At 39.0% G+C, this 22,443-nt stretch overlaps 4 protein-coding genes across 6 annotated transcripts; 3 read left to right on the plus strand and 1 right to left on the minus strand.

Annotated features, from left to right (window-relative positions):
- The first annotated feature begins 578 nt into the window (after nucleotides 1-578).
- Nucleotides 579-5,143, plus strand: LOC134864739 (N-acetylmuramoyl-L-alanine amidase-like). The gene is made up of 4 exons (XM_063883950.1): nucleotides 579-983; nucleotides 2,673-3,533; nucleotides 4,078-4,288; nucleotides 4,409-5,143. The coding sequence occupies exons 1-4, from the start codon at nucleotides 911-913 to the stop codon at nucleotides 4,710-4,712; spliced, it is 1,449 nt and encodes a 482-aa protein (XP_063740020.1). The 5' UTR covers nucleotides 579-910; the 3' UTR covers nucleotides 4,713-5,143.
- Nucleotides 5,144-5,701: 558 nt separating this feature from the next.
- On the plus strand, nucleotides 5,702-9,485 carry LOC134864740 (lysozyme g-like). Of its 2 annotated transcripts, XM_063883953.1 has the most exons (7): nucleotides 5,735-6,259; nucleotides 6,683-6,721; nucleotides 7,106-7,144; nucleotides 7,287-7,364; nucleotides 7,470-7,663; nucleotides 7,767-7,917; nucleotides 7,993-9,485. In XM_063883953.1, the coding sequence occupies exons 1-7, from the start codon at nucleotides 6,010-6,012 to the stop codon at nucleotides 8,127-8,129; spliced, it is 888 nt and encodes a 295-aa protein (XP_063740023.1). In that variant the 5' UTR covers nucleotides 5,735-6,009; the 3' UTR covers nucleotides 8,130-9,485. The 2 variants fall into 2 exon arrangements, with proteins under 2 accessions (XP_063740021.1, XP_063740023.1); XM_063883951.1 differs by having other exon boundaries at nucleotides 5,702-6,259; nucleotides 7,767-9,485.
- Nucleotides 9,486-13,307: 3,822 nt separating this feature from the next.
- On the plus strand, nucleotides 13,308-15,946 carry LOC134864429 (lysozyme g-like). Its single transcript, XM_063883377.1, is given in 6 exon segments — nucleotides 13,308-13,320; nucleotides 13,601-13,678; nucleotides 13,788-13,972; nucleotides 14,990-15,140; nucleotides 15,233-15,289; nucleotides 15,292-15,946. Coding segments are annotated over 6 exon segments (579 nt in total). The 3' UTR covers nucleotides 15,387-15,946.
- LOC134864336 (zinc finger protein Gfi-1-like) lies at nucleotides 15,068-21,767 on the minus strand. 2 transcript variants are annotated; one of them, XM_063883219.1, is made up of 6 exons: nucleotides 21,407-21,759; nucleotides 18,830-19,070; nucleotides 18,309-18,538; nucleotides 17,906-18,022; nucleotides 17,627-17,792; nucleotides 15,068-16,920 (listed from the first exon to the last, which is right to left on the minus strand). In XM_063883219.1, the coding sequence occupies exons 2-6, from the start codon at nucleotides 19,023-19,025 to the stop codon at nucleotides 16,736-16,738; spliced, it is 894 nt and encodes a 297-aa protein (XP_063739289.1). In that variant the 5' UTR covers nucleotides 19,026-19,070; nucleotides 21,407-21,759; the 3' UTR covers nucleotides 15,068-16,735. The 2 variants fall into 2 exon arrangements, with proteins under 2 accessions (XP_063739289.1, XP_063739290.1); XM_063883220.1 differs by having other exon boundaries at nucleotides 16,799-16,920; nucleotides 17,623-17,792; nucleotides 21,407-21,767.
- Nucleotides 21,768-22,443: the final 676 nt, after the last annotated feature.

Raw genomic sequence — 22,443 nt, forward strand, 5'->3', positions numbered from 1 at the left:
TTTGACATCTAAATTTGCCACTGCAAAGGAGTACAATCAATAAATATGTAACAACAAATCCATTCAACACTGTATAGCATGTTCGTCTTTAGAGCCAAAAAGATTAGGACATCCTATGATAAGATGAGTAAAGAAGGTAATAACCACAATTACTTCAAATCGACATTCCTTAAGTTCAATGTTTACAACTATTTTCAGATACAAGTAACTTACAGCACTTTCTATATTTACTTTATTTAGTGGCATGAATAGGCTTCCAAACATTTGTCTTTTGCACTGTATTAAAATGTATAACTTGATTTATTGTTGTGCGTTCACATTAAACACAAATTCACATTTAACTTTTTAGTTAAACTGTGAAAGGACTTCCCTTTCATGAAATCATTTCCCTGCATCAAACGATAATGTGACCTGATATGATCTCCTGTGACTCAAATGTTCCCGACACTGATGATTACACAGGGAGACGGTAAACATTAACCATTTATCAGCTTTTTTCTTTTTATAACTTCAGTTGGTGGATTGAATTACATAATGTATACAAAGGAAGCTGAACAAGGGTGCATGGCATAAATGGAAAGAATGGCACAATACAACATTTTTTGGATGCAGTGTGTGATAAACTTCACCGTGGGGCAAAGACTTTGTTCTGCTCATGACTAAGCTAACTGTAGGCTAAATCAATATTTGGAAGCATCAGTGTACAAAGTGTACTCTACAACACTGCCGTCCTGCACGTACCAAAATATATCTACACAACTTCTCGCAGAAGTTGTTAGGAACAAAACTGTGTATAGGTTGTAAACCTGTTCATTAAACTTGCAGAAAGCGGAATTCTATTTTGTTTTTAGTGTAACAGAAAATAGCTTTCATCTCTTGTTGTTCAAAAGCAACAAGCAGGTGATACAACATGACTTTATTTGGACTGCTGTTTTTTGTTCTGGTTTTATCCTTCGTGTTTACTGTCTATAGCGGGCCGACAGGTAAGTTCAGTAATTCAAAATATGTCTACATTAGTGTTATCTTATTAAGATAATGTCCTAGGCTTAATGAACAGTTTCTTTCTAAGCAATCTGTCATGTTGTAGATAAGTAATTCAGTAGTGTTTCTGCAATCTGTATTCTTAATTTGAGAAGGATCACGTTTTTCTAATGCTTAGCCATTTTCATTCTGAAAACTGTTTAGAAATCAATAAAAAAATTGATACAATTGATAGAAATCTACTTTCAATACAACAACACTGGTTTAAGGATTGTATAACAATTACTGGGAGGAAGGGGGTTTGTTGTTCAGACTGAATGACTCTCTGAAGAAAAACGACCAGGTTATTTTGTGGAATTTCTGTTTTCATGTTTCAATAAACAAAGTTAGCCACATGTTCACAAGTGTGGCCGTAAGAAAATACATTTGAAATATAACTGATGATGGACTTTAGTTTTGGGAACATTATTTTAAAATTTGAGGTAGGTATCAAAGGAGGTATCATGACATTGTGATTTAGCGACTAAGTCCATGTACACTGAAGAAATTGAAAAGTGACCTTAATTAATTCTAATGAATAATATTAAGTTTGAATGAAAACATATTTAGTGGGTAATAATATTATTGCTTTCAACTAACCTAATACAATTATGTGTAATCTGTTGACATGATATATTAAATTAAAGTCAACTGTTGAATTTTTGCAGTGTACTGTATGTAGGTCAGGCTATAAAACATTGATTTACTGCATTGTTTCAATCTCACAAAGAACAACTTTAGGCTTATGGAAACACAGCACAATTAAACAGCTTTTTATACAGTTTACAGAGCTTTTGTTCTGATTCTTGCCTTACATGATACTTTGATATATTGTAGCATCCAATAATTTGAGGAAGGTGTGTACTCTCTTGTAGCATTTCTCTTTTAATTATTCGTCGTGAGACAAATTGAACCTGAAATTCTGTAATATGTTGAGATATAAGAAGTAGAAGAAGAAGAAGCAGAAGAAGAAGAAGAAGAAGAAGAAGAAGAAGAAGAAGAAGAAGAAGAAGAACAACAACAACAACAACAACAACAACAACAACAAGAAGGAGACGGATACCCTTAATCGTCCCACAGAGGGGAACTTTTACATTCTGCATTTGACCCATCCTAGTGTTAGGAGCAGTGGGCTGCCATATGTACGGCGCCCGGGGAGCAGTGTAGGGAACAGTGCTTTGCTCAGGGACACCACGGTAGCACTTGGTCTTTCGGGGACTTGAACTGGTCAAATTTAAAGAATCATCAATTCAAAACATTAATTTCTACTGCCATTTGCTGTGATCTGATTATAACCATCAGTAAATAGTCAATTGGCTTAATTTATATAGTGCTTTTCTACAGAAGGGCCAAAGAGCTTTACAAAACAAGCTAGCATTCACCAAGCACTCAGACACTAGTGGCGGAGGTTACTATACAAGGGGCGACCTGCTCGTCAGGAGGAGTCATAAACACATGGACAGCAGGATTGGAGTTTAGTATCTTGTGAAAGGAAACTTTGACATGTAGACAGCATGAGCCAGGGATCAAAACAAAGACCTTCAGACGAGTAGACGACATGTACCTCCTGAGCCACTGCCACCCCTGGCTATCATTTACTGTTTCACAGAAAATTGGTCTTACACTTTTTTAATCCTTTTTCTTTTTGTCAGGAGTCCACCTGCGCAACATGGAGAGTTTTATCCAAGCCGTGCGGCAGGTGGAAGACTCCAACCCTGATCTGTCTCCCCTGGCTCTGGTCCGGGCCCTGCGGAAGACTGCCGGCCATGACGATGAGATGACCATTCATTTCCTGGGGGCCTCATATAGCATTGCTTACGCTGAGGTCCTAGAAACAGCCATTCTTAATGCCTCATCTTTTAGCTTCTTTGACAAGGCCATCCACCACATTGTGACAGATTACGGAGAGGAACGAGGGGTGGTCCTCGCTCCAGATGGCACCACTGTTGCCCTTGCACCCTTACTGCTAGGGATCGAAACAGGTCTTAAAGCAAAGGTGGAAGGGACACCACCAGTTGGGATGTTCCCTCTCACTTTGGGTCGAAGGCTGGGCTTGACCTTCCTCAGCCTCCAGGACTTCCCGCCCTCTTTTCGCCTGGGTCCCAACGGGTGCTGGGACAGCGTTGAGCGCCCTAAGTTGTTCAAGCTGTCTCGGCCTGCAACACTGGCCACTGATGCAGTTATTAATGGGGGCATGGATGGCACTATACTGGGCATGGACTACAGCAACCTCCCTGCATCTGAAGAGCCAAAGGCCCTCAGCGAGGTTCTGAAAGGATACTACAGTTTTGTCCTGCATGAGGGGCAGGGTCTTGATAATATCACCAGCCATGTCAGCCCGAGGCGAAGGGAGATCTCTAAATCCATTTTGGAGCCTCTTGATCTTTACAGCCAGGTGATGGAGACACTAGCATTAGTTTGGAAGTTGGAGAAGACAGAGTGGATTGCTCTAGACACTGGAGTGGGGAAAGCAGTGAAGGATGGATTACAGGAATTTGTTCACAAGTTCTGGGGTGAGTTATGAAACAAACAAGTTACAAATATACGCAATTTATTAAAAACCAATGCAACTTTAGTTTAATCAATCGCTCATGTGGTAATAATGAAATGTATTTGGTCTGACCAATAGTCCGATATTCGAAATATAACTGAAATATATTCAGTACATGAGGGCGGAAGTAAGCTGTGAATTTGTGAAAAATAATGGCTTAATCATATTAGATTAGCAAATTTGATGCAGATCTGTTTCCTGTCAATCAAACACAGGGTTCTTTAAAATGATTTTTGAATCTTTGAATTAGAAACCCTGTGTGTCTTTTTATTTTATAAGGTTGCTGCTTTCTGCTGAATAGGCTTTGTTATGGCTTCACTTTTCAGCTTAAAATATATGTTTGCCTTTCAGTCCTGTAATGTTTTGTTACTTAAACAGCAGACATATACACAATCAGCTCACGTCATTCAGGCTCTATTTGAGTCTTGGACCTCTAGTTTTGAGTTTTAGAAAGATAAGCTAGTGGTTTTAGTTTCTTAACACTCATCCTCTTTTCCTCTCCTCAGACTGCCCTCAAATCATCCCACGTTGTCAATGGGGGGCAAACGCCTACCAGAGTACACCTATCCCACTGTCTCTGCCTGTCCAATTTCTCTATGTTCACCACACCTATGAGCCATCCTCACCTTGTCTATCCTTCCCAAAGTGCTCTCGCAACATGAGAGCCATGCAGCGTTTCCACCAGGAGGATCGTGGTTGGAACGACATAGGATACAGGTTAAGTGATTTTATGACATCTTGAGAAATGGTAAAATTTGCTACTGTGAGGTGGTTACGGTAAGGATCGTTTGTGTAGAGGCTGGTCTCACAAGGGTTTTTGCATCTTTGTGCCCTCAGCTTTGTGGTTGGCTCAGACGGCTATGTCTATGAAGGCCGAGGTTGGAACCACCTCGGCAGACACACCAGGGGACACAACGCCATCGGGTACGGTGTATCAATCATTGGTAACTACACTGCTGCCCTGCCTTCCCGCCATGCCATGGACCTGCTGCGCCATCGACTGGTCCAATGTGCAGTAAATGGAGGAGGACTGGCTGCCAACTTCACCATCCAGGGCCACAGACAGGTGGTGAACTACACCTCCTGCCCTGGAGACGCCTTATTTTCAGAAATAAGAAGCTGGGAACACTTCAAGGAATGACAGTCTGAGATTCTTAAACATCTTTTATGGCTCTTCATGGTATGATAGCTACCACTGCCAGCTGCTTATTTTTCCTAATTTTTCAAATAGTTCCACTATTTGAGTTAATCCTCCAGAATCTGGATAGTATATAATTTAAACTTTATAAACATGTGAAATTAAAAGCACTAAAATCCTCTCACCTTAATGTCAAGTGTCTTTCTCCTGAAACGACTCTGAGGGTGACCTCTGACCCCCAGTTCTGAACTCCCAGTACTTTAACAGCGCCCTTTCAAGAAAAAGATCTAAATAATGTGATAACCAAGACTGTTCTCACCTAAATGTTGCTTTACATTGTGGCCTACTAGATATGAGTGGTTATCCTGACATGCTGGAGTTGTATAGGTTCAATACTGAAAATCATTAAAGCACCTTCATTTTTTTTCTGATGATTTGATTTCTGTGTTGTTTTGTCCGACCAACAATTAAAAACAAATATACGAAGCTGGAACTGCAGAGGTATTTTTGCAAGAAAAAAATGAAAATTACTTTGATATCAATAGATGAAGATTTTTTCTATGCCTCCATAATGGAATTGTGTCAGCTGTAATGCTGGGGTAAAAGGTGCCTGATATGAAATCAAACTGTGCACCAGCATAATTTGTTGTTTAAGCAGCAGACCATCCAACAACAATTTCCCTGACCCACTTTTCCTCAGATGCTGACACCTAATGAGGATGGGGATGTTAAGACAGGGAAGTCACTATATTTAATTCGTAAAATAAGCCATCAAGCCTGCACAAATACCATTATAGAGTATAATATAAACCACCTTTACAGATGTGCATGGTAACACTTTACAGAGTGTAATTTCTTTGACATCAGTGCCTTCTATAGGTTCTTCTCGAGTACTGCACTTAAGTACAATTCTTTGGTACTTGGCTTTTTACTTTTGTTTAAAATTCTGTAGCATTAGACATTTCCGCAGCAGTCTAACGTTATCACAGTCACCAAAGTGGTTAGCTATCACCTTCTAGTTGCTAATATTCACGGGAGAATAATTACAGACCGCCAGTGTCTCTTTGGTCTTAGATCTCACACACAGGCACACACGTTTAATATGACATCACTACGTAGGCTATTTAACATAGCTTTGTCACTGATATGACCAAATATGCTCAACAATTTAACAGCTTGGACTTGGTGAGCGATTCTGGTCCGGAAGGAAATTCGTTTCCTTCAATTCAGTTGAGTCGTTAGTCAGTGGTGAGAAGAGAACTACCAGCAGCACAGTTTTGTTATCTGCGTGAGAGCAAAGATGCCTCGGACCGTTACATGCGCTCTAAAAGACATGCTGTATAGCCTCAGTAAAATGCAGATGGAGGAGTTTAGCTCAGCTCTCCTGGACCGCAAGGAAGAGCCAAGTGTCAAGCGCAAAGATCTGGAGGACAAATCCCGTGTGGAAGTGGCAGATGTCCTGGTAACTATCTTCACAGAGTCCCGGGCAATACAAGTGGCTCTTCAGACGCTGGACGACATTAAATGCAACGCGCAAAGAGAGAAACTGGGTGAGGTCAACAAGCAGTCAGATATGTTTACTTTAAGTGTGTTTGGTTTCAGAAAGTTTTTCCATGAGTAGATTTCTTTTCACAAGAGAAAAGACTTGAAGGGAGTTTTGCAAATGTTTGTTTTATATAAATGTACAACATTATGCAACACTTGTTAAAGTGAATCAATAAATAAGAAATAACATAAAACAAATCTTGACACCAATTCTGTTTTTCCTTAAAACATTTGGGGAAGGAGCCTTCAGTGCCTGTGGGTTCATGTGCCCCAGCTGTGGAAAGGCTCTAAATGTGTCCGAACCAACTTATTTTCACTTGCAAACACGCCCTTGTTGCCTAATATGGATATAAAATAAAGCTCTTAAAGATATCTGTTAAGGAGTTGTTTTAATGCTATTCAACATTGGGTTTTTTCTATTTTTTCAGCTAAGGAGGTATCTGAAGCATTACTGACATCCGTTAACAGTAAGTGAATGCTTTGGATAATTATAACCTTCATGTCCGTATCCTAATGGATGGATTATGGGATAATGGGCCCCATCTATAATGCCTGCGATCCCTCTTTTTAATGGTCATTTTGAGTCTTTAAAAAATATATATAATTATTTTTGTCTCTACTTAGTTGTTTTGAAAATCTTAGTTGTTGGTTTTCATCTTTTCACAGTTGTTTTGAGTCTTTTTCTGTTGTTTTGTATCTTTAGTCATTTAAAAATATAAGTTTTATGTCTCAATGTTTTTTGGTTTTTTTACCACTGTGCCTCTCTTTGCAACATGTTCACCTGTGCCTTTGTGGTAATTTTCTTTCTACTAGTTGTTTCATTGACTTCTGTATCTTTTATATATTTTCAGCCCAAGAGACATATGAAGGACCAAAGACACCGAATTACAGTAAGTGAGATGTTTTGGATGGTGAATAACCTTCCACCCCATTGGGCTCTTCGGCCTGTGCCACATAGGCCCCTTCTATAACCCATCCATTCTCATGCTGATGTGATTTGTCCTGCTGAAAATAATAACTTATATACAACAGGACATTGCAACATAATGCTTGTGGAAACTACTGGTGCATCCATGTCAACAGCTCAACAGGACAAGCTGAAATACTCAGGTAAAATCTAAACTCTATTTACAGTTTCACATATTCATGTTAGTTAATCAACAGATTGAAATGACTGTTGCCATATTCCCGTCCTGTCCTTTTTACTTTATAAAGGTGTTAATGCCTCAAACGCCATGGCAGAGATTGACTTGGAGGATATGAAAAAATACAAATCCATCATCAAAGAGGTGGGTCTTGAGAAAGAGGTCGATCCAGCACTCATTGCTGCCATCATCTCAAGATCATGCAGGGCTGGAAAGGCACTGAAAGGGGGATGGGGGCCCCCTAAGACCTTTGGGCTGATGCAGGTAATAACAAAACTGCTTTAATCCCTCCCTAGTAGTCTCTAATGTTAACATTTCAATCGCAGTTCAGTGTTTATTTAAACTTTATTAACACATATTTTGTTAGATTCTCATCACTTCAGATCGGCTCGGACAGACCGCCACAGATTCATGGGCCAGTAGGGAACACATCTGTCAAGGAACCGACATCCTGATTAATTTCCTGTTACGGATCAAGCATGCATTTCCTGACTGGAGCAGGGAGCAGCAGCTGAAAGGTCAAACAGGACTTTCTGACAAACTAACAACCCTCTTTCTTTTGCTTTGTTCTCATTTGTGGTTTGTCTCTACAGGAGGGATAGCGGCCTACAATGCAGGAGATGGGAAAATCCACTCCTATGAGAAGGTCGACTCCGAAACCTCATGTGGCGACTACTCCAATGATGTTATTGCCAGAGCTCAGTGGTACAAAACCTATGGTGGCTTTTAATTCCTGATGCTCATTAAGATCATGTATGAAGCACCCTGTTGTAATTCATACCCTAAGCTAAATGAACATAATGAATAGCAAAACCATGTCTTTAATGATTGCAGTATAAAATAAAACATAAAAAACATATTGAGGTATTTTCAGCAAGTACATCTCAGAAGCATGCATAACTGTTGAATAAAAAGTGAACGATTGAGACCAAAGATCCCATTCTTTCAATTGTTTTAGACTACTGTTCTCTCTGTCAGACATTGCCTGCATTATTATGGAAAAAATTGGTATTGGATTAAGATCATCCTCACACTTAGCTTTACTGTTATTCGTACCCATTATCTCTCTAGTTATTTTGTCTCTTGTGAGATTAACTAATTGGTCCAGATATACCGGATACACCAAACAGTGTTAAATCACTACAATAATAACCAAGACACGTCTGTCTGCAAAACTCTGCGAGAGTCCTCGGTAAAAAACCTTTTGATTCTGTTAAATTCTCTCTTGAAAAAAAACGCAAATACATTATCTATTCATATTTTACCGTACAGGTACACTTATACTTAGATTAGAGCTGCGATTGGGCCTCCGTCCGAGTTCAGATTCTCACCAGAAAAGGGAGGAATACTTCCTTTTATCAAAAAAATGTGTTGTTCTCTGTCCTCTTTCGGAGTACCCGTCAGCAGTCTAATCCAATCCTCGTCGCCATATTGTTGTGGAAATTCCACACTTAATCACCTTCTGGAAAGAAAAGAACAAATCTACAAGCTTCAAATCAAAATTGTGTTATTTAATAAAGAGTAGAGCATTTAATAGAATCAATTCCAGCTGAAGGCCAGATAACCTGCACAACCAATGTCGTACAAGGATCTGACCGCGATCAAACATTAAACCAGGTTCTTAAAGGGAAGGAAGAAGGGGAACAGCCAATCAAATTCTACATTATAAACATTAATGGAGAACATTTGGCCAGAGGGGCAAACTGCATACAACAAAGCAATTTACATTACAGGATGCTAAAACAAAGGATATAAGGCATGTTTAATTATATCAGGTAACATCTGTATGATAATTTGCCTGACACTGGTCCAGTGGCAACCTCCTGTCTCTAGAGAAGATAAGATTTCCAGTCTTAAAGGTGTTACAAAAGCATGGGAAAGACAGCCGTAGTTAACATACTGGGAAAAATCAAACCAGGGAAGTAATTACTTGACCTATATACTGTATATAATTAAATAAGACTTACGATACATTTCTACGATTGATTAGCGAACCAGTTATTTTCAAAAATATTGTTTTGTTTCTTGACTGATCTGTACCAGTGTAAACCAGGGTATGAACTGTTAGTAAATTATTTGCATTTCACTTTTGTCTTTTTATTTGTGTGTACTCACTTAACTTTCTATTTTTTTGGTTTAGTCGGTATACAACTGCAAAATACTGTCCTCCTGTTTATTACTTGATGGAAGTGTCGGGTGGGATTAATGGAGGATATCTGTTTACATAAGAGAAGCTGAAAAACTAGTGAAATGTGTTCTCAAATAGAGTTACTTTAAATCATTTATCACGGAGTCAAATACTTTTTTAGTAAGGATTAAATATGAAATTGGCACAAATCATGCAACATTCTCTCTGAAAGTTGAATTTACTGTTTTTTCTCTCTACATGTTTGTGCTCTGCCCGGTTACAGTCAGTGGGGGCTCTTTCTTGTAAATCAGCTGATTTCCTCTTGCTCAACCTTCTTCACTAGTTTATGTTGGCGAGAAATGGAAAAGGCAGTCCATATGAAAATGGGATGAAGTTTACATCTCCCATTTTCAACTTTTATGTCTTTTACTTGAAAAAAGACCATGTGCCTATGCTGGTGCACTAATCCCACCACCACCTGTCACCTGCTCCTAATATCTAGCAATATATAGCTCCAACACTGATCTAATCATCTTATCATAATGCATGTTGAAACTACTAGTGCCTCATCTAAACATCTAAACATCTTTGTGTGTATCTACGCTGTTTCTTTATCTATGGATTTAGATATATAAATCACAGAATACTTTAGAAAATGTTCACAGTGTTGGAATAAATATCGCTATTAAGATTTATTGGGCTGTAAAAGACCAGAGCTCATTAACTTCAAGCAAGGAATACAAATGTAACAGGAGTGTTTGCAAATCTCAACATTCCTTTAATGAAAAGAGTTTCCCAGTGAAATTTGCAGAAATTAACAAAGCAACATGCTTTCTGAAAGTTTAATATACTGCTTTGCCGGGTTTAGAGCCTAACAGGTCCTTATGCTCATGGATGGATTGTGGGATAATAGGCCCCATCTATAATGCCTGCGATCCCTCTTTTTAATGGTCATTTTGAGTCTTTAAAAAATATATATTATTATTTTTGTCTCTACTTAGTCGTTGAAAATCTTAGTTGTTGATTTTCATCAAGTTTTATGCCTCGTTGTATATGTTTTTTTTTCAAGATTCAAGATTCAAGATTCAAGAAGCTTTATTTATCCCGAGGGAAATTGAGGTGCAACAGTTCAATACAAAGAAGGAAGGAGAAATATACACTCAATATAACTAAACTACTAAATATACACTAAATATACATCAAATATTACTAAATATAAACTAAAATAACTAAGTATAAACTAAATGTATCAACAATAAGAGCAGCTTTGCAAATATGAAATAGTGAAATAGTTACAGTAACTACGTAGGTATATAGCTACAAATACAACAATACGTATAGTGCAAATGGCAGTTCAGTAATAAGATAACTAATAAAACTAAGCTGAATGCTAAATACTAAATAAAGTGACATGTGAATAAAGTGACATGTGAAAGTGAAAGTAAAGTGAAATGACAGCATTGCGATGAAATAAAGTGTCACTGAGTCTCCAATGTTCCTCTAACGACCTGAGGTGGATGAGTTAAAGAGTCTGATGGAGGAAGAAAGGACTTCCTGTGGCGTTCTGTGGTACACTGGGGTGGAATGAGTCTATTGCTGAAGGTGCTTCTGTATGAGGTCAGCACCTGGTGGAGAGGGTGAGCGTTGTTGTCCATGATTGTCCAGATTTTCACTAAACTACCTGCTATAGTTTAATAAACCCCCCTCTGGAAGGGTTATCCGGACAAGTACGGCGGATACAACTCGAGTCAATTTACGAAGTTTTATTGCGCACACATACACAATAAATTCACCCACTGATTATCCCAACTGTTTCAGCTACACTAGCCCGTTGGTAACGTTAGTTACTTAGTGACATTTAGTTAGGTTGTAAACCTGCAATGCAAACACAAAACAAAACCCGAATCAACCAATGAAATTATACACTCGTTCATATTAACATTAATTCCTCATTTAACCTAGCTTAGTTTATAGTCACTCACCGACAAGGCGTACCAGTCCTGACCATCAATTGAATGAAAACAACAAAAGGGGGAGGCACCTTGTGGCGAGTCGTGCATACACACACACAGGTCGGAAACCAAGTATGATAACAAAATAAACCTTAATATAACATGAAAGATATTACAGCACTCAGTTACAGTAACCTGGTTTGATTACAATATAAATATAAACATAACTCTTCCTATCACTTATAAATATATATATATTGTTAGAAATAATCAATATATTAGAGCAGAACTTTAAAAGATAATTCACTGTTTCTGGACGGATCATATTTGTCCACTTCCGGTAGTATTACAGGATGTTGTTTTTAGCCTCAGATAGCATAAAGCTAATATTGTATTGTATATATGAGTAGAGGGAGAAGGACCAGTGGAGTTACATACTAAACACACCGCCTCTACCTCTCATTCTCATTTATGCTGCAATGATACAGTTGTCTGTTTAATAACTGATAAACCTCCTAAGAATTGCATAATAGAATATCGTAGATGAGCTCCAAGACTTCGCTAACAAGATGGCGACGGTGACGTCATAAGAGGACCCGCCCCCGACGACGTCAGCCTATAGAAGAGGATCCAGCCCCCCGCTACCAACCAATGAGAGCACGAGAGCGGGGCGCGTCTTATTTTTGAAGTTGTTTATTGTATGGTCGGAAAGGGGTGGTTCTATAAAACTTGTTTGTATTGTAAAATCGATCTCTCTTTTGTTCCGGACCGCCAGACAGTAACTACTGATGAGCTCCACTCAGTCAGTGGCCTGTGGACGCGTGTCCCGGGCTATTGAGCCACAGCTGTGAAACTTTTGTAAAACCTACTACTGCATCCTTTTATTAAACACTCCTTTTATAACTTTTAAGGGAGTTTTGCTTTCTTTATTTTAAACCGACTCCTGGGCTTCAAATAAACGAACATTTCTTACAATATATATATAAAGCAATAGTTTCCTCTGCTGGAAAGTTCTACAATGATACTAAGCAGCTTGCGCAGCATCCCCCTCTCAGACACCACCAGCAATGAGTCCAGCTGGACCCCCAGGACGGAGCCAGCCTTCCTGACGATCCTGCTGATCTTGTTGGCGTCTGCTGACCTCAACCTGCTTCCCCAGCACGCAACACCAAAGAAGATGGCACTGGCTACCACCGACTGGTAGAACATCTTCAGCATGGTGTTACAGACGTTGAAGGACCGGAGCCTCCGCAGGAAGTAGAGTCGGCTCTGGCCCTTCTTATACACAGCCTCAGTGTTCTTGGCCCAGTCCAGTTTATTGTCCAGGTGAACACCCAGGTATTTGTAGTCCTGAACAATGTCGGCAGTCACCCCCTTGATGGAAATGGGTGTGGGGGTAGATTTCCTCCTGCGGAAATCCACCACCAACTCCTTTGTCTTGGCGGTGTCGAGCTGCAAGTGGTTGAGCTCACACCACTCAACGAAGGAGTCCACGACGCCCCTGTACTCCTCATCATTTCCCTCGCTGACACTACCAACAACTGCAGAATCGTCTGAAAACTTCTGCAGATGGCAGGACTCCGAGTGGAACTGAAAGTCTGAGGTGTACAGGGTGAACAGGAAGGGAGACAGAACCGTTCCCTGTGGAGCCCCTGTGCTGCTGACCACAGTGTCAGACACACAGTCCTGCAGTCTGACAAACTGTGGTCGACCCGTCAAATAGTCCGTGATCCAGGAAACCAGGGAGGAGTCCACCTGCATCGCCGTCAGCTTACTCCCCAGCAGGTCAGGCCGAATGGTGTTGAACGCACTGGAGAAGTCGAAGAACATGATTTACCACTGTGCCTCTCTTTGCAACATGTTCACCTGTGCCTTTGTGGTATTTTCTTTACGCTAGTTATTTCATTGACTTCTGTATCTTTTATATATTTTCAGCCCAAGAGACATGTGAAGGACCAAAGACACCAAATTACAATAAGTGAGATGTTTTGGATGGTGAATAACCTTCCACCCCATTGGGCTCTTCGGCCTGTGCCACATAGGCCCATTCTATAACCCATCCATTCATCCATCATGCTGATGTGATTTGTCCTGCTGAAAATAATAACTTATATACAACAGGCCATTGCAACATAATGCTTGTGGAAACTACTGGTGAATCCATGTCAACAGCTCGACAGGACAAGCTGAAATACTCAGGTAAAATCTAAACTCTATTTACAGTTTCACATATCTATAGTGTTAGTGAATCAACAGATTGAAATGACTGTTGCCATATTCCCGTCCTGTCCTTTTTTACTTTATAAAGGTATTAATGCCTCAAACGCCATGGCAGAGATTGACTTGGAGGATATGAAAAAATACAAATCCATCATCAAAGAGGTGGGTCTAGAGAAAGAGGTCGATCCAGAACTCATTGCTGCCGTCATCTCAAGATCATGCAGGGCTGGAAAGGCACTGAAAGGGGGATGGGGCCCCCTAAGACCTTTGGGCTGATGCAGGTAATAACAAAACTGCACTAATCAAACGTTTCAATCGCAGTTCAGTGTTTATTTAAACTTTATTAACACATATTTTGTTAGATTATCATCACTTCAGATCGGCTTGGACAGATCGCCACAGATTCATGGGCCAGTAAGGAGCACATCTGTCAAGGAACCGACATCCTGATTAATTTCCTGTTACGAATCAGAAAAATGATTACAGAATAAACTCTTAACCTCAAGTGGATGGATAAAGGTGAAACATGGGAAATGGTAAGAGCTTGTGTTATTTTACTTTTCTACTGATGGGGAAAAACTACTGCCTACAGATTATATATTTAGCTATGCTCAGTGTAGGATAAGATTCACAATTAAAACATAGGTTTACCTCTTTTTTAAAATGATTCCATGTTGTCTGCTTTGTAACACTACGTTTTCCTTTGCCCCTCATGCTTTCTAGGTGAGTTGATGAAAACTAATCTGTTGTAAAATGCTGAATATTAGCAGGTTATAGTGACATCATGAGAGTCAAAACAGATGGTGCCTCAAGGAAAACAGCCCGGCTGGATTATGGGGAATTTTGCCCAGGTACACTGCAGTGTAAAAACACAGGAGCTGATTTGATATCTACACACTGCAATTACTTCCATATTTTGAGAGTGATAGATGAAAGTTTGTTGCAAAGAGGACAAATTCCTGTTCTTGGTTTGATGTCTATTAGGTGGTCGGTGTGTATCACATGCCATGGCATAGACAGAATGGAAAAGTACAGGTCTAAAATCAACAGAGTGGCAGAAAAATGTAACATTGATCCAGCTGTCATCGCTGCCATCATATCCAGAGAGTCCAGGGCTAGAACGGCACTGGAAGATGGCTGGGGAGATTATGACACAAAAAGAGGAAAATATAACGCCTGGGGACTGATGCAGGTTGTTATAAGTTCTATTGGTATTCTCACCTGCTCTTCTTGTAGCCTCACATTACATTGAAATAACAACAGTGGTTTATCTCATTTCCATTTCCATAGGTTGATGTTAGTCCAGATGGAGGTCGACACACTCCACTGGGAGATTGGGACAGTGAAGAACACCTCTGCCAGGCCACCGAAATATTGGTTGATTTTATTGAAATTATCCGCAACAAATTTCCGAACTGGAGCAGGGAGCAGCAGCTGAAAGGTTTGTTTTACTGAATCAGTAGACCCTTTTGTGCACCAACTCTGTTCAAACTTTGCTTACTTTTGTTTTCATTTGTGTTTATCTCTCCGCAGGAGGGATAGCAGCCTACAACATAGGGGATGATTTCGTCAAGAACTATACAGCTGTTGATACACAACAAGTGGAGACTACTCTAATGATGTTGTTTCCAGGGCTCAATGGTACAAAAAAAGGAAACTATTGAAGCCTTGTGAAAGTTGTTCATAACAGGACAAAATCCTGTAAATGATGAAGGAAACACTGCTGTGTTATTTGTCAAAACATAAACTGAATAAACATAATTACATAGTAAAACCACGGGCCGCCATATAGCTCACCTGGTAGAGCTGGAGACCCATGTATTGGGGCTCAGTTCCGGTGAGGAAGAGCCAGGTTTAAATCTGGCCCGGTATCCCCCTTTCAACACTTTCACTCTCCAATAAAGGCTACTCTGGCCCAAAAATTCACAAAGAAAAAATGAAAAGTAAAACCATAAAACAATATCTTAGGTTATTTGACTTGATATAAACTCTCAATTGCTTTCAATTACGTATATTTGTACATGTACAATATATTGTGTATTCAATAGATATGCTCTGATATACAGTATATCCTTTATAGCTAGTGCGGCGATCCTCAGATCAGGGGAGCTGGGGAACACCAGTTCAATCCTGCCTTGCTAAATGCAGAATTAACGGCGGCAGTAGCGAAAGTCTGTAGGGACTTGGCCCTTGGAAACGATTGGACAAAAAAAAAAAAAAAGAATGTGGACTGGTAGCTGGAGAGGTGCCAGTTCACCTACTGGGCGCTGCTGAAGTGCCCTTGAGCAAGTACCGAACAGTCAACTGCTCCCTGGTGCTGAAGACTGACTGCCTCTCAGCCTCTCTCCCTTATAAATGCATGTGTGCAACTATACCTATGTGTATTTGTACTATGTGTTTTATAAAAAAATGAAAACTGAATTATTCACCAATAAAGGTTCAATCTTCTACCGTTGATATGTAGATCTTTACTTTTGATAAATGTTTCTTTTTAATTTGACTTTTAATTCAATATCTTGTCTACATGTTGCTGTAACGAAAGCAATCCCAAATTGGGATCATTAAAGTATATCTAGTCTAATCTAATATAATGATGATGTGCAGAGAAGTAGGGACAAATAAAGGAGGAAAGTCATATTCACTGTAGTCTTGAGTACTTAACTGCTGTAAGGCAGCTTCTGGACAATTCTCTCAATACTCATGCTGCAACACAATTCTAGCCATTTGTTTCAACTACCTCCAAAGTAAGAGAGGACATGAAATGAAATCATATAGAGTCACATCCATGTGGTACATTTCTACTAAATATGTTTACTGATGAGGGAAAGTTACAGTTGAGATCTATGCTCTTTGGAGTTTTGCCCTCAAATGATCACAGATATAAGAGAATTTGAACAAATCATTTGGAGAAAAGTCATCGTGCCAATCATTGTCCTCGATTTAATATGAGAGGAGTTGGTTTTTCTGGAAACAAGTTGCATGTTTTCTGTCCTGAATGTGATTCCGATGGTTTTGTAAAAAAAGGCTGAAGATGGGTCAGAATGAGCGGTAGGTGCAGTGGTGCTCCTGGTGCTGCCGGAGGTCCACTTTGTGCTGGAAGCCATAGAGGCAGCGAGGGCAGTGGTAGGGCCGGTCGTCCCTGTGTTTACGGCTGTGGGTGATGAGGTTGGAGCTCTGGCTGAATGCCTTCCCACATATCTGACACACATGGGGCTTCTCGCCTAGCACACAAACAGAGCAATCATTTCAATACAGAGGATGTTGAAATATGCATACATGAGACACTGCTCTGACTTGTTGTCAAGTACATAGCATTTACACGCATACATAGTGGTGTTCCCATGTTCCTTTTGGCAGTAATACATTTTCTTTTTTTAAATGATTATTTATTTAGTAACTTAGTTTGTCCAAGCATGTAATTGCTCATAACACGAAACTGGATTCTTTATAGGCAATATAAGTCAAACTAAACAATGATACATGCAATTTGGAATGCCTTAAATCCTAAAGCAGTTTTTTTTTAAGGGAATAAAAAACAAAAACAGAATAAGTAGGGAAATAAATAAAACATCGACACTTCATAATAAATACAAATAATTATAAAAAAAACCAGCCTTAATAATTATTAAATTGATAAGTTGAAATGAAATTAATTACATTTGTGTACATATTATATAATAATGAGGATTATTTAAAAAAAAGTGGTTAAAAAATCCTAATTGCTATCCTTGCGTATTGGTCAACAGCATTAATAGTGTTTGTGTGTTGGCGAGATATTGTTTACATAGAAAAACAATGCAATATGGACGTCTGGCTAATTTAAGTCTTAGGTGTAAGTGATGTTCAGAAAAATAAATACTACTAATAATATTTCAATACAAATTATTTCAGTATATTAAACACAGCTAAGGCGCGACACAAACCCACCGGTGTGTATGAAGGTGTGTTTCTTCATGTCGGACTTCTGGTGGAACCTTTTGCCGCAGTACTGGCAGGGGTAGGGCCGGGTGTCTGAATGTATGAGCAGGTGGGTGGAGAGGGTGGAGGAGCGCTTGAACACTTTCCCACACACTGTACAGCCAAACGTCCTCTCCTGAAACAGCATGCTTTGTGGTTAAGGATTCAGGAGTGATGGGCTCATAGTGGTACCTCATATGTGCATGAATTTAATTATCTTAGTGGAAGATAGTAATATTATTTACTGACCTTGCCCCTGCATGCTGGCCTGTCACTTTCTGTCCTGCTGGACTTGATGTATCCTGGTGCGCTGCTTCCATGGCTCTTGCATATGTGAGTCCTCAAACTTGACAGGCATGAAAATATCTGCAAAGACAAAAAGGATAGAATCAAGCATGTTAAAAGCTAAAGTGAGACTTCAGGAGAGTAGAAGGTGGGAAGATGTGAAAAAGTTGTTATGACCTTTGACATTATGCTGTCTTTTTTTTCCCTGTACATTTGTATAGAAAACCTTGGTCCTACTCACTATCATTAAGTAAAAAACATACCAAAATAACTTCAAGCATTTTCTATCACATCCAAAATCAATCGATTAGTTATCACAACCTAGGCCTACTTTAAATATCTAAAAAGAAACGGAGGGATGTCCTACTTTGCTACAGATTGGACACTCTTGTCTCCCGGCACTGATCTTCAAGCACCCACTGCTCTTGGTTTCCCTCAGGATGTGAGGGTGCTGGGTGAAATTTCCCAGTCCCACAGACAGTTTCTCATGATATCCTGAGTGTACATGAGTCCTGGACCATACTGCTGGTGTGTGAGGGTGAGACTTGTCTTTCTCCACTGGACTAAAAGGACTGCAGGACTGATCAGATCTACAGTCTGAGAACAAAGACAGACAGGTAAGTGGACTGACCTTCTTCTTCTAGCCTTCTGAAACTTCGTATTAATGCACTTTTGAGATATTGAAAAGAAAAAGTTAAACTGAGTTAATTTAATAATGGCTTACGCAATAGTCCGACAATGTTATTATAAAAAAATATGTATTCTGGATCCCATACCATAAAAGTGTAATGTTTCAAAAGTTTGATGTAATATCTGTGTTTATAAGGCTCAATATGCTAATTATAATAAAGGTATTTCCATAAAAAAACACTATGAAATTCCACCCACCATAAGTTATGGGGCTGAATGGCTGAAGGTCACTTCCATTAGAGTGGCTGTCTGCAGGCTGCTGCAGTAAAGTGGTGGGAACTGTGTTACCATCGGGATTTTCTGGTGTGGAGAACTCCAGGGATGTATCCCAGGCCCCCGTTTTTTTCACAAGGTAGTGAAGCCCTGCTCGCTTTACCAAGAAAGAACGAGGCATCACAAAAGAAGGAAGAAGAACCGCTCTTCACCTAAAATCTGTCTTCTAGAGAGGGTAAGAAATACAAGGCCAGTGTTAGTAATGACATTCAAATGTAAAGATTCTATTCATGATGGATTTAACATGACGGCACATCCTATATTTTCACAAAGACCAGAAACATCTCCGTATATAATTCCTACCAATTACATATTTGTATTTTATGAAAACTAAAGCAAAGGAAATTTGTACCACTGTGCAGCATTAACTCAATATATACCTTGGGTATTGCCCAAAAGAGGGCAGCAGATTTGTATACAATGGTTCGTTTCATTTAACATTTATCAGTGTAACATTTAATGTCATCATTTGTTGGTAGTTTAAAATGTTGATGTTCTTGATTATATCACATTTTGTTTTTGTGTTTACAAGGAAGGACAATAAAAGGCCCTATACGAAGTGACAGTGAAGCAAGCCTTTTTGCTGTTTTTGATTTCTGCAGTTTTTTCTCATTAGAGAAGGTCTCAGGTCGGTTGTTGTTTTGCACCGAAATGTTCTGACGAGGTAAGGTTTTTGGTCTAATGATTGTTCTCTCCAGGCCAGTTTACCAGGAGGATTAGTCATATCTCCCAAAATAATTAGTTTTCTTGTTTTTTGGTCTTTTCATTTCTGCTTGACAAACTCCGGTTAGCCTGTCATCAATGTCTTCAATCTGCAGTAGATTACTTGACATTAAAGGCCTTGCCACTGCAGAGATGTTTCTCCCATGTGTAAAGCTACATTAACACTGCAGGTGAAAGTGAGCCGCATCTAAATGAAACTGACACTTAGACCTATATGTATCAGAATTGCAAATATATCTTTTAACTGCAACCCATTTCGTGACTCATTGATAGCGCTCAAAGGTCAATCTGTCAAGAAAGAAAAAACTGTTACTTACGATACATTAAGCAGACTTGAATACAAAACATTTGTGTTGCAAATGGTTTGCATCTTCACATGGATAACAGTAAAGCATCACTCCATGAGGACAAATCTCTCGCTTTTACTAAATAATAGTTACAGTTTCTACAGTAGCTATGCTGGGAAAATAAACAGCTGGCATGATCATAAACGAAAAGATTACTAAAGAGGATTGGCGAGAAAGAGAGATCTGATCAAATGCTCAAACAAAATCAATAAGACTTGTTTCAAATGACCCTAACATGAATGGATTACAAGGTTTGTGTCATATACCAGTCGTGTTGAATCAATTTCATTTCATTATCGACGGCACGGTTCATATGTTACACCTGTAAAGTTGTCTGCAATGGTACTCAGTACAAACACAACAATGTAATAATACTCCCAATACAAGTAAAAGTCCTGCATTCAACACTAAGTAGAGTTGAGGTGAAAGTATCTTTAGATAAATATACTTAAAGAAACTGTTCCATTGAAGGACTTTTTATTACATAATACTTTATATATATGTTTATATCATTAGAACTGATGCAATAACTTATAAGAAGCATGTTACTGCTGTAGCAGGTCAAGGAGGAGCTAGTTTTAACACATTTATGTAAAGTTTTATCCAGTAGTTGCAGATGTTGGGCTCCTAAAATAAAATAATGAGGTAGAAAATTAGGGAAAAAAAAAAAACTTGGTCTGTGTTGATATTTTGGGTTATTCTCTCTTAGCTTTCTTGTGAAATTATAGCATTAAAAATAATCGACCATTTACAATTGTTTATATTAAACCATCTGAATTGTTTTTCTTACATCCAATGGACACAGTGAAACAAGACGAAGGGCATCGAAGGGTACACTGCTTTTTTCAAGGGGATTTAAGCAAAAAAAGGTTGGAAGCCACTGCTTTATTCTGTAAAAGTAGTTTCACCAGAATTCATATCATGACTTAAATAATTGATAATTTGCAGTGTGCTTTCTTAGGTACACCCAACTTCTATGTTTGTTTAACTAAAAAGTACATACACATTTTAAAACAGAGCTCATTAACAATTGTGTTTATAACCCAGATTTGACCAGATAACTCATCTTTTGACTGATATTACATTTAAAAATGATGTTATCTTGTTTGAGGCACTTTACCCTCCATATAATTATCGAGACAATTAAGAGAAAGATCCACATACCAAGGAGATTATCAACTGAACTCATAAAAACGTAGATTTGTTGAATAAAGATCATTACTTCTGACAATTACACTATTAGTTTGAGCCTCCTGTTTTCTAACAATCCCTAAACATTAAGGTGCATGGTCAAATTTACTTTTTCAGAGAGCAAAAAACTGTTTTAGTTTTAAGCATCATGTTTGAGGGAACATATTGACAAACTTTCACCTTAGTAGCTTTTAATTACCTGAACATATAGTTTTCAGAAATGAAGAGGGTAAATACTCACCAGACTTTTACATTCCAACAGTTCTTCTTAACGTCTCTCACACACACACACACACACACACACACACACACACACTTTGTCAACTACTTTAATAGCGAAAAAAGACGTGAAGTTAGTGTCTTAAATGGGAGGTCAGTTGGTGGTGAGCCGTTGATTTTCTCTGCAGGTCGCTGTGATGAGAGTAAAAAAGGACAAGGAAGTGTTTCAGCTCTAACACCTCTGATGCGACAACCACACAGCTTCCTCACACACAAACCCACACTCTGCACACTCACTGCAGCATTAAATCTGTCCAACTATACTTAAAAAAAAAAAGGTTGGATGCAAGTTGTTAATATATGTTGCAGCAACATCAGATTATTCTAGGGAAGACAGATAAAGACGATACGAGAGGAAGAGCTTGCTGGACGAATTCTTCAGAAAGTGTTGACATACTATGTTGGCACACACAGGTTACAAAATAACCATTGAGGTTAATTTTGAAAAGAAGCTAGTTGATGCAACAGCACATTCCCTTGGATAGAATTAATTGAAAACACATTAAAGGAATCAGAAAGAGACACAGCAAAAGGAAATGTGAATAATGAATATGTCAAATGTGAAACACTATTAAACATACTCCAATAATGAACAGGCCCTGTGTTTCCCTAACAAATGCACTTTTACTCATGGGTGAGTATCAGTGGTGAAAGTCAATAACATGTTTCAGTGTTAAATTGCATTATGACCTAATAAGAAGTGTTGACTTTATTTTTCGTTTTATATTTTTTTGTGCATGCAAGGGCTAAAATCCCAAAGTCACGTCCAGAGGGACTTTCTCTCCTAAGCTCTCAACCTTTGCCTTATCTTCCATAACATTGTGACATCAATATGTAACAGTTACAAACAAACAAATTGTATGTTATAGGATAAGGGGCGGGACATCTCTAAGTGGTTGACCAATCATAACAGAGTCGACTAGCTAACCAATCAGAGCAGACTGAGCTCTGGTTTGAGAGGGTGAAAACAGTTGCTGCAGCACGGGCAGTATGAGAAAA

Source organism: Eleginops maclovinus, chromosome 5 (genome assembly GCF_036324505.1).
Source record: "Eleginops maclovinus isolate JMC-PN-2008 ecotype Puerto Natales chromosome 5, JC_Emac_rtc_rv5, whole genome shotgun sequence".
In the NCBI taxonomy this organism is placed as follows: domain Eukaryota; kingdom Metazoa; phylum Chordata; class Actinopteri; order Perciformes; family Eleginopidae; genus Eleginops; species Eleginops maclovinus.

Coding starts and splice junctions, on each gene's coding strand:
- LOC134864739 (XM_063883950.1), top strand. CDS start 911: ATGACTTTATTTGGACTGCTGTTTTTTGTTCTGGTTTTATCCTTCGTG. Junction 984..2,672: donor TGTCTATAGCGGGCCGACAG/GTAAGTTCAGTA, acceptor TCTTTTTGTCAG/GAGTCCACCTGCGCAACATG. Junction 3,534..4,077: donor ATTTGTTCACAAGTTCTGGG/GTGAGTTATGAA, acceptor TCCTCTCCTCAG/ACTGCCCTCAAATCATCCCA.
- LOC134864740 (XM_063883951.1), top strand. CDS start 6,010: ATGCCTCGGACCGTTACATGCGCTCTAAAAGACATGCTGTATAGCCTC. Junction 6,722..7,105: donor ATTACTGACATCCGTTAACA/GTAAGTGAATGC, acceptor ATATATTTTCAG/CCCAAGAGACATATGAAGGA. Junction 7,145..7,286: donor ACCAAAGACACCGAATTACA/GTAAGTGAGATG, acceptor TATATACAACAG/GACATTGCAACATAATGCTT.
- LOC134864336 (XM_063883219.1), bottom strand. CDS start 19,025: ATGCCTCGTTCTTTCTTGGTAAAGCGAGCAGGGCTTCACTACCTTGTG. Junction 18,539..18,829: donor ATTCAGCCCCATAACTTATG/GTGGGTGGAATT, acceptor CTTTGTTCTCAG/ACTGTAGATCTGATCAGTCC. Junction 16,921..17,626: donor ACACACCTTCATACACACCG/GTGGGTTTGTGT, acceptor TTTGTGTGCTAG/GCGAGAAGCCCCATGTGTGT.